The sequence below is a fragment of the Papio anubis genome, chromosome 20 (genome assembly GCF_008728515.1).
Source record: "Papio anubis isolate 15944 chromosome 20, Panubis1.0, whole genome shotgun sequence".
Lineage (NCBI taxonomy): Eukaryota > Metazoa > Chordata > Mammalia > Primates > Cercopithecidae > Papio > Papio anubis.
The window spans coordinates 8620043-8631265 of record NC_044995.1 but is presented as its reverse complement, the minus strand read 5'-3'; the positions used below and the strand labels follow the sequence as shown (position 1 = coordinate 8631265).

The window sequence follows — 11223 nt, the reverse complement described above, 5'->3', positions numbered from 1 at the left end:
GGATCACGAGGTCAGGAGATCAAGACCATCCTGGCTAACATGGTGAAACCCTGTCTCTACTAAAAATTAAAAAAAAAAAAAAAAATTAGCCAAGCATGGTGGCGGGCACCTGTAGTCCCAGCTACACGGGAGGCTGAGGCAGGAGAATGGCGTGAACCTGGGAGGCAGAGCTTGCAGTGAGCCGAGATCTCGCCACTGCACTCCAGCCTGGGCGACAGAGCGAGACTCCGTCTCAAAATAAAAAAGAAAGACTCTTGTGATTCCATGGGTCCTGCCCAGATAACCCAGGATAACGTCCCCATCTGAAGTACCCTCATTTGGTCACACCTGCTAAGTCCTTTTTTGCTATGTAGGGTGAAATGTCACAGGTTCTGGGCATTAGGACATGAATATCTCTGGGGACCATTATCCTGCCTACCACAGAGTCCCTCTCATGCCACTCTTATGACTGAGAGAAAAGAAAAAATAGCAGACCTATGTGAGGTCCTTAATACTTCTCCCTGAGGCTGGGCTCGGTGGCTCACGCCTGTAATCCCAGCACTTTGGAAGGCTGAGGTGGGCAGATTGAGCTCAGGAGTTCGAGACCAGCCTGGACAACATAATGAGACCTCATCTGTACCAAAACTATAAAAACTTAGCTGGGCATGGTGGCGCACGTCTGTGGTCCCAGCTACTTGTGAGGCTGAGGTGGGAGAATCGCTGGAACCCGGGAGGTTGCAGTGAGCTGAGATCACGCCAGTGAACTCCTGCCTGGGTGACAGAGTGAGACTCTGTCTCAAAAATAGAAAAAAGAAGTTAGGCGCGGTGGCTCACACCTGTAATCCCAGCACTTTGGGAGGCCGAGGCGAGTGGATCACCTGAGGTCAGGAGCTCCAGGCCAGCCTGGCCAACGTAGTGAAACCCCGTCTCTACTAAAACCACAAAAATTAGCCGGGTGTGGTGTCGGGTGCCTGAAATCCGCTACTTGGGAGGCTGAGGTGGGAGAATCGCTTGAACCTGGGAGGTGGAGGTTACAGTCAGCCGAGACTGCATCACTCTGGGCCACAGAGCGAGACTCTGTCTCAAAAACAACAAATTCTCCTTGGAAGAGGCGCAGTCACAGTTTTTTGTTTGTTTGTTTGTTTGTATTTTTTTAGTAGAGACAGGGTTTCACCAGGTTAGCCAGGATGGTCTCGATCTCCTGACCTCGTGATCCGCCCGCCTCGGCCTCCCAAAGTGCTGGGATTACAGGCTTGAGCCACCGCGCCCGGCCTTGTTTGTATTTTTTTAGTAGAGATGGGGTTTCACCAGGTTAGCCAGGATGGTCTTGATCTCCTGACCTCGTGATCCGCCCGCCTCGGCCTCCCAAAGTGCTGGGATTACAGGCTTGAGCCACCGCGCCCGGCCGCAGTCACAGTTTTGATAATACCCTCTACCACACACACTAGTGAAACAAGGAAAACAAGAGGAAGGCAGAAAGACAGCGATTGTTGTGTCAAGAGAGCCGGGAAGAGACAGCAGAAGTGAAGCTCATTTTCATCAGCCAAGTGGCTCCTAGGATTTCTTAATCTCCCCCGACTTCCTGTTCTCCACCCAGAACACCCATTGGTGAGTGGGGCGGGGCAGGAGGGAGCTGAAGAGTGACAAAGCCATTATTTCAGCAAAAGGTTTTTCCTCCCTCTCTCAGTCCTCGAACCGCTGGCTCAGCCTGTCCGCCCACCACCTGTGAACGATGCAATGGAAGGTGTGCTGCGGTCGCCCCGTGTCCCGTGCATAGGAACATCTCAGCCTCCAGGTCCTCTCCTTCCGGGCTCACGGCACCCCCATGCTACGAACCACAGGCAGGGACGGCCTCTGTCGCCTGTCCGCCTACTTGGAAGAACTCGAGGCTGTGGAGCTGAAGAAGTTCAAGTTATACCTGGGGACTGCGACAGAGCTGGGAGAAGACAAGATCCCCTGGGGACGCATGGAGATGGCCGGTCCCCTGGAAATGGCCCATCTGCTCATCACCCACTTCGGGACAGAGGAGGCTTGGAGGTTGGCTCTCAGCACCTTTGAACGGATGAACAGGAAGGACCTGTGGGAGAGAGGACAGAGAGAGGACCTGGTGAGGGGTAAGGAGGTGGCGGGACAGGCAAGGCTAGAACCCCAGCGGCGTGTGGTGACTCTTGCCTGTAATCTCAGCGCTTTGGGAGGCTGAAGAGGGCAGATCACTTGAGGTGAGGAGTTCAAGACCAGCCTAGACAACATAGTGAGGCTGTGTCTCTACCAAAAATCAAAAAAATTAGCCAGGTGTGGTGGTGCATGTCTGTGATCCCAGCTTCTCAGGAGGCTGAGGTGGGAGGATCACTTGAGACCAGAAGGTCGAGGCTGCAGTGAGCTATGATCCTGCCACTGCACCCCAGCCTGGCTGACAGAGTGAGATCTTGCCCCAAATATTTTATATATATATAAATAATTTTATATATTTATATATATAAATTTTATATATATATATATATATGAAATCCCTGAGCCTGGGAGATCTGGAATATATATATATATGTGTGTGTGTATATATGTGTGTGTGTGTGTGTGTGTATATATATATTTTTAAGAGATGAGGTGGCCAGGTGCAGTAGCTCACACCTATAATCCCAGCACTTTGGGAGGCCAAGGCGGGTGGTTCATCTGAGGTCAGGAATTTGAGATCAGTCTGGCCAGCATAGTGAAACTCTGTCTCTACTAAAAATACAAAAATTAGCCAGGCGTGGTGGCACACGCCTATAGTCCCAGCTACTTGGAAGGCTGAGGCAGGAGAATCGCTTGAACCTGAGAGGTGGAGATTGCAGTGAGCTGAAATCACACCACTGTACTCCAGGCTGGGCAACAGTGAAACCCCATCTCAAAAAAAAAATTTAAAAAGAGATGCGGTGTCCTTTTTTTTTGAGAGAGTCTCGCTCTGTTGCCCAGGCTGGAGTGCAGTGGCATGATCTCTCCTCACTGCAACGTCTGCCTCCTGGGTTCAAGCAATTTTCTGCCTGAGCCTTCTGAGTAGCTGGGATTATGGGCACCCGCCACCATGCCTAGCTAATTTTTTGTATTTATATTTTTTGTAGAGACGGGGTTTCGCTATCTTGGCCAGGCTGGTCTTGAACTCCTGACCTCGTGATCCACCTGCCTCAGCCTCCCAAAGTGCTGGGATTACAGGCATGAGCCACTGTGCCCAGCCAAGATGAGGTATCCTTATGTTGCCCAGGCTGGTCTTGAACTCCTGGGCTCAAGCGAGCTCCCACCTTAGCCTCCCAAAGCACTGGGATTACAGGCATGAATGACCACTGCCTGGCCACCAATTCCCTTTTCTTTCATACTTATCCCTGAGCCTGGGAGATCTGGAATTCTAACTTACACATGCATACATCTATATCTACACAAAAATTTCAACTTTTGCCGGGCACAGTGGCTCACGCCTGTAATTCCAGCACTTTGGGAGGCTGAGGCGGGTGGATCACAAGGTCAGGAGATCGAGACCATCCTGGCTAACACGGTGAAACCCCATCTCTACTAAAAACTACAAAAAAAAAAAATTAGCCGGGCATGGTGGCGGGCGCCTGTAGTTCCAGCTACTTGGGAGGCTGAGGCAGGAGAATGGTGTGAACCCAGGGGACAGAGCTTGCAGTGAGCTGAGATCATGCCACTGCACTCCAACCTGGGCAACAGAGCGAGACTCCATCTCAAAAAAAAAAAAAAAAATTTCAACTTTTATTTTAGATTCAAGGGGTACATGTGCAGGTTTGTTACATGGGTGTATTGAGCGATGCTGAGATTCAGGGTAAGATTGATCCTATCACCCAGGTACTTGAACACAGTACCCAATCGTGAGTTTTCCCCCTGCCACGAGTCCCCAGTGTCTTCCCATCTTTGTCCACGAGAACCCAGTGTTTATCTTCCACTTATAAGTGAGAACATGCAGTCTTTGGTTTTCTATTCCTGCATTAGTTTGCTTAGGATAATGGACTCCAGCTGCGTCCATGTTACTGCAAAGGACGTGATTTTGTTCTTTTTTATGACTGTGTACAGAATTCTAATTTCATCCCTTTGGTCTTTGTTCATGTTGTGTTCTGTCTGGAATATTCTCCATCTTCTTTGCCTGGAAAAGTATTACTGGCTGGGCGCGGTGGCTCAAGCCTGTAATCCCAGCACTTTGGGAGGCCGAGACGGGCGGATCACAAGGTCAGGAGATCGAGACCATCCTGGCTAACACGGTGAAACCCCGTCTCTACTAAAAAATACAAAAAAAAAAAAACTAGCCGGGCGCAGTGGCGGGCGCCTGTAGTCCCAGCTACTCGGGAGGCTGAGGCAGGAGAATGGCGTGAACCCGGGAGGCGGAGCTTGCAGTGAGCTGAGATCCGGCCACTGCACTCCAGCCTGGGCGGCAGAGCGAGACTCCGTCTCAAAAAAAAAAAAAAGTATTACTTACTGAAACCTTGAGGCAATTACCTTCTCTAAAGAATTTACTCCTCTTCCCCCACCTTCTGATTCCTCGCTCCCACCACTCTGACTGGCTCAGAAACCCCACTTCTGTGACTCCTTAGCACTCTTGGATTTCTTTTATTATATCTTCCATCTCATAAAATAATCACAATGGGCCGGGCGCGGTGGCTCAAGCCTGTAATCCCAGCACTTTGGGAGACTGAGGTGGGCGGATCACCTGAGCTCAGGAGTTCGAGACCAGCCTGGCCAACATGGCGAAACCCCGTCTCTACTAAAAATACAAAAAAAATTATACAGGGGTGGTGGCGGGCGCCAGTAATCCCAGCTAATCTAGAGGCTGAGACAGGAGAATCACTTGAACCCAGGAGGTGAAGGTTGCAGTGAGCAAAGATCAAGCCACTGCACTCCAGCCTGGGTGACAGAGTGAGACACTGTCTCAAAAAAAAAAACACATATATGTATGATTTATATTCAGACACAAGCTCAAGAGATAATACGTGCAAAGTGCTTGACACAATTCGGAACAGGTAGTAAAGGCTCGGCACATGTGGCCCATTGCCCATTGCCGAAGTGGCAGAGATGGGACTTGAGCTGTGGAATTGGTTTTTTAAAAATATTTTTATTTTTTAGAGATGGGGTCTCACCATGTTGCCCAGGCTAGACTCAAACTCCTGGGTTGAAGCGATCCCCCTGCCTCAGCCTCTTGAATAGCTGAAACTACAGGTGCGCACCACAGAGCCCTGTTGGACCTGTGGTTTTTTTGCTTTGTTTTGTTTTTGAGACAGAGTCTCACTCTGTCGCCCAGGCTGGAGTGCAGTGGCGCAATCTTGACTCACTGCAAGCTCTGTATCCTGAGTTCCAGCGATTCTCCTGCCTCAGCCTCCTGAGTAGCTAGGATTACAGGCACATGCCACCACGCCCGACTAATTTTTGTATTTTTAGTAAAGACGGGGTTTCACCATGTTAGTCCAGTTGGTGTTGAACTCCTGACCTCAGGTGATCCGTCCATGTCGCCTCCCAAAGTGCTGGAATTACAGGCGTGAGCCACTGCACCCTGCTTGAGCTGTAGTTTTTAATGTCATTTCTCACCTGTTTTCTCTACTGGGAAATGGATGCCTGAAAGGCAGAAAGAGTCTGGACTCCCCTGTGTGATTCTCTGAGACTAAAGTGTCTGGCTAGGGCTAGGAACTGAGTAAACTTTGGTGAACATTTGCTGAATGAGTAAGCAAGTCCTGCCAATAACGGGTTATACACAGTCACTTCTGCAAAGCTCAGTGACTCATCATTAATGAGGTGTGACGGTAGCAGTGTGCTGGGAAACATCTCTGTAAAAAACAAAGTCTTTAATGACTCTGAAAAAACCAAATGCATTTGTTTGTAGCTTGCCTGCCTGCCTTCCTTTCTTTCCTTCCTTCCTTCCTTCCTTCCTTCCTTCCTTCCTTCCTTCGTTTTTCTCCCTTCCGTTCCCTTCCCTCTTCCTTTCTTTTCTTTATTCTTCTTTTCTCTCTCTCTCCTCTCTCTTCTCTTTTCTCTGTCTTTCTTTTTCTCTTTCTCTTTTCTCCATCACCCAAGAGACAGAGGTTGTGGTGAGCCAAGATCCCGCCACTGCACTCCAGCCTGGACAACAAGGGCAAAACTCCGTCTTAATATACATACACATACACACATATATAATATATATATGTATATTATATATATATTAGCCAGGTGTGGTGGCGCACGCCTGTAATCCCAGCTACTCGGGAGGCTGAGGCAGGAGAATCACTTGAACCCGGGAGGCGGAGGTCGCAGTGGGCCAAGATCGCACCACTGCACTCCAGCCTGGACGACAAGAGCGAGACTCTATCTCAAAAAAAAAAAAAGAAAAGAAAAAAGTATCAATGTACTTACTTGTCATTTTGTATAATTATATCTAAATGTAAGTGTTACATAGTTATTTTAAGAAATGGAAATAATGTACAAATATAGAATCAAAAGTAAAGTCCCACTTTTCTCCCTCTTCCGCCTGAATCTCTCCCAGCATTGACAATGCGTAACCATTTGCCGAGCGTTCTTCTCCGGACTGCATCCGTTTAGTCTACTAACAGGCAGCTCAGCGTTCCCAAGGAGACAGATGTCTGGCTTTGCTCTTTCTGTCTGTGTGATGCTGGAGAATCGATGTGCCCCTCTGGGCTTCCGTCTCCATCTGTAAAACAAGGGCATCCGACAAGATCGGCAGTTCGCATGTGAATGTGCATAAGAGTCTCTCGAGACCCTTGTGGCCAATAGGGAATCCAAGACACCCCAACCCTAGAGATTCTGATTCAGCAGGTCTCAGGCACCAGGAATCTGCATTTTGATGTGGGTGGTTCTCGCGGCATGCCTAGGAAACACTGAAGGAGAACATCTCTGAGGCCTTTCTCAGCTACAATTTTCAAGAATTACCTTTTTTATTTTTATTTATTTATTTTTTTGAAATGGAGTCTCACTCTGTCACCCAGGCTGGAGTGCAGTGGCACGATCTTGGCTCACTGCAACCTCCACCTTCCAGGTTCAAGTGATTCACCTGCCTCAGCCTCCCAAGTACCTGGGACTACAGGTGCCCGCCATCACGCCCGGCTAGTTTTGTATTTATAGTAGAGATGGGGTTTCACCGTGTTAGCCAGGACGGTCTCGATCTCCTGACCTCACGATCCACCCACCTCAGCCTCCCAAAATGCTAGGATTACAGGCGTGAGCCACCGCACTGGCCTGGATTACCTTTAAAAAAAGAAACAAACTATGGACACACCTATAATCCCAGCACTTTGGGAGGCTGAGGCAGGCAGATGACTTGAGCCTAGAAGTTTGAGACCGGTCTCGGCAACATGGCAAAACCCCGTCTCTACAAAACTGGGCAGGCACATGGCACATGCCTGCAGACCCAGCTACCTGGGAGGCTGAGATGGGAGGATCACTTAAGCCCAGGAGGTGAAGGCTGCAGTGAGCCAAGATCATGCCGCTCTACTGTAGCCTGAGGAACACAGCAAGACCATCTCTCTCTCAAAAAAAAAAAAAAAACATATATATATATATATATATATATATATATATATATATATATATGTATTGTCAACCAGCTGCAGTGGCTCACGCCTGTAATCCCAGCACGTTGGAGGCTGAGGCAGGCGAATCACTTGAGGCCAGGAATTCGACAATAGCCTGGCCAACATGGTGAAACCTTGTCTTATCTCTACTAAAAATACAAAAATTAGCTGGTCGTGGTGGTACATGCCTGTAATCCCAGCTACTCCAGAGGCTGAGGCAGGAGAATCACTTGAACCCGGGAGGCAGAAGTTGCAGCGAGCCAAGATCACACCAGCCTGGGCGACACAGTGAGACTCTGTCTCATAAATGAATAAATAAATAGTGCTAAAATACACAAAACATGAAATTTGCCCTCTTAACCTTTTTTTTTTTTTTTTTTAGACGGAATTTAATTCTTGTTGCCTAGGCTGGAGTGCAGTGGCATGATCTCAGCTCACTGCAACCTCTGCCTCCTGGGTTCAAGCAATTATCCTGTCTCAGCCTCCCAAGTAGCTGGGATTATAGGCATCTGCCACCATGCCCAGCTAATTTTTGTATTTTTAGTAGAGATGGGGTTTCTCCATGTTGGTCAGACTGGTCTTGAACTCCTGACTTCAGGTAATCCATCCGCCTTGGCCTCCCAAAGTGCAGGGATTACAGGCGTGAGCCACCACACCCGGCCTCCTCTTAACCATTTTTTTTTTTTCCTTGAGATGGAGTCCTGCTCTGTCACTAGGCTGGAGTGCAATGGTGCGATCTCAGCTCACTACAACCTCTGACTCCCTGGTTCAAGCGATTCTCCTGCCTCAGCCTCCCGAGTAGCTGGGATTACAGGCATGCGCCACCACGCCTGGCTCATTTTTGTATTTTTTGTTTTGTTTTGTTTTGTTTTGTTGAGACGGAGTCTCGCTCTGTCGCCCAGGCTGGAGTGCAGTGACATGTTCTGGGCTCACTGCAAGCTCAGCCTCCCAGGTTCACGCCATTCTCCTGCCTGAGCCTCCTGAGTAGCTGCGACTACAGGCGCCCGCCACCACCATGCCCAGCTAATTGTTTGTACTTTTAGTAGACACGGGATTTCACCGTATTAGCCAGGATGATCTAGATCTCCTGACCTCATGATCCGCCCACATCGGCCTGCCACAGTGCTGGGATTACAGGTGTGAGCCACCGCACCCAGCCTTCATTTTTGTATTCTTAATACAGACAAGGTTTCACCACATTGGTAAGGCTGGTCTTGAACTCCTGACATCAGGTGATCCACCTGCCTCGGCCTCCTAAAGTGCTGGGAATACAGGCGTGAGCCACTGCGCCCGGCCTCCTCTTAACCATTTTTAAGTGTGCTGCTGAGGATAGTACATTTACACTGATGTGCCTTCAATCTTCAGAACTCTGCATCTTGCAAAACAAACTGGATATCCATTAAACAATTCCCTATTTTCCCCTTTCCTCTCAATGATAACCTTCTTTAATTAAACATTTTTGAGTGGCCAGGTGCGTTGGCTCATGCCTGTAATCCCAGCACTTTGGGAGGCCAAGGTGGGCGGATCACCTGAGGTCAGGAGTTTGAGACCAGCCTGGCCAACATGGTAAAACCCCATCTCTACCAAAAATACAAAAATTAGCCGGGCATGGTGGCCCATGCCTGTAATCCCAGTTACTCGGGAGACTGAGGCAGGAGAATCACTTGAACCTGGGAGGTGAAGATTGTAGTGAGCTGAGATCGCACCATTGCACTCCAGCCTAGGCAACAGAGCGAGACTCTGTCTCAAAAATAAATAAAATAAAATAAATAAAATAATAAAATAAATAAAATAAAATAATAAAATAAAATAAATAGTGCGAGATGACTGAATATACCAGAGCCAGCACTGAACAGATGAAAGACAACAGTTTAGGCCAGGCACGGTGGCTCACGCTTGTAATCCCAGCACTTTGGGAGACCAAGGCAGGTGGATCATGAGGTCGGGAGTTCAAGACCAGCCTGGCCAACATGGTGAAACTCCGTCTCTACTAAAAAATACAAAAATTAGCTGGGTGCGGTGGCGGGCGCCTGTAATCCCAGCTACTCAGGAGGCTGAAGCAGGAGAATTGCTTGAACCCGGGAGGCGGAGCTTGCAGTGAGTTGAGGTCACGCTGCTGCATTCCGGCCGAGGGAAAAGCTAGAACCCCCCCCCCAAAAAAAAAAAAAAAAAAAAAGACAGACAACAGTTTATTAGTCACACAGACTCACAGGGAAGGTGTCCCTGTATGCCAGGAGGGTCACACAGGGTATTGTGCTTGGGAACATTATGAAGCTACAGGGACTGTGGGGGGCGGGCTGTGTAGTAACAGGAGGGTGGGGTGCCTCCTGGCTCCTTCAAGAGGATGTTCTTTGCTTTCATGAATCATTTCATGGACTAGCAACCAGCAGGGAGGTGAAAACTTGTCAGAGTGAGGACCAGATGGGGTGCCGCTGGCTCAGCTGATGGGAGAACTCACTGGGGGAAGTCTTTCTCATGGAGTAGGGAATATGCCAGGTGAGAGCGTAGGAACTCACCCTTAGAACTTTGAGGGCCTTCTGAGGACCAAAGATGCCAAGGAAGGACTCGACGTGTAGAATCTTATGACATATCCAGACAAAGACCTTTTTGGGGCTGGGCACGATGGCCCACACCAGTATTTCCAACACTTTGAGAGGCCAAGGTTGCAGGACTGCTTGAGGCCAGGAGTTCCAGACCAGCCTGGGTAACATACTGAGACCTAATCTCTACCAAAAAAAAAAAAAAATTAAAATATTTTTAAGAGACAGAGTCGCCGGGTGCAGTGGCTCACACATAATCCCAGCACTTTGGGAGGCCGAGGTGGGCGGATCACGGGGTCAGGAGTTCGAGACCAGCCTGACCCACATGGTGAAACCCCGTCTCTACTAAAAATACAAAAAAATACAAAATAAATTATCCAGGCATGGTGATGCATGCCTGTAGTCCCAGCTGCTCAGGAGGCTGAGGCAGGAGAACCACTTGAACCCAGGAGGCAGAAGTTGCGGTGAGCCAAGATCACGCCACTACACTCCAGCCTGGGTAACAGAGCTAGACTCTGTCTTGAAAAAAAAAAGATAATGGATGAGATGTGGCCTAGAGCTGACAAGGGAGGAGTCCAGACTGACTCAGAACTTCCCAATCAAAAAGATTGATTGGGCCCGGGTGCAGTGGCTCACGCCTGTAATCCCAGCACTTTGGGAAGCCAAGGCAGGTGGATCATGAGGTCAGGAGTTCAAGACCAGCCTGGCCAACATAGTGAAACCCCATCTCTACTAAAAATACAAAAATCAGGCCAGGCGCAGTGGCTCACACCTGTAATCCCAGCACTTTGGGAGGCCGAGGTGGGCGGATCATGAGGTCAGCAGATCGAGACCATCCTGGCTAACACGGTGAAACCCTATCTCTACTAAAAATACAAAAAATTAGCCAGGCGTGGTGGTGGACACCTGTAGTCCCAGCTACTCAGGAGCCTGAGGCAGGAGGATGGCGTGAACCCGGGAGGCCGTGAGCCGAGATGGCGCCACTGCACTCCAGCCTGGGCGACAGAGCAAGACTCCATCTCATAAAATAAAATAAAATAAAATAAAAAATACAAAAATTAGCCAGGCATTGTGGCGCACAACTGTAACGCCAGTTACTTGGGAGGCTGAGGCAGGAGAATTGCTTGAATCCGGGAGGTGGAGGTTGTGGTGAGCCGAGATCGTAC

General features: G+C 49.1%; 1 protein-coding gene across 14 annotated transcripts in view; it reads left to right on the top strand.

Moving 5' to 3' along the window:
• Positions 1-1579: 1579 nt before the first annotated feature.
• Positions 1580-11223, top strand: part of NLRP12 (NLR family pyrin domain containing 12) — a 32090-nt gene continuing 22446 nt past the window's right edge. For 11 of the 14 annotated variants that reach the window (XM_021930259.2, XM_021930260.2, XM_009195256.4 and 8 more), the window contains exon 1: positions 1580-2093. In XM_021930259.2, coding sequence (XP_021785951.1) covers positions 1805-2093 — 289 coding nt within the window. In that variant the 5' untranslated portion in view covers positions 1580-1804. 14 annotated transcript variants of the gene reach the window in all.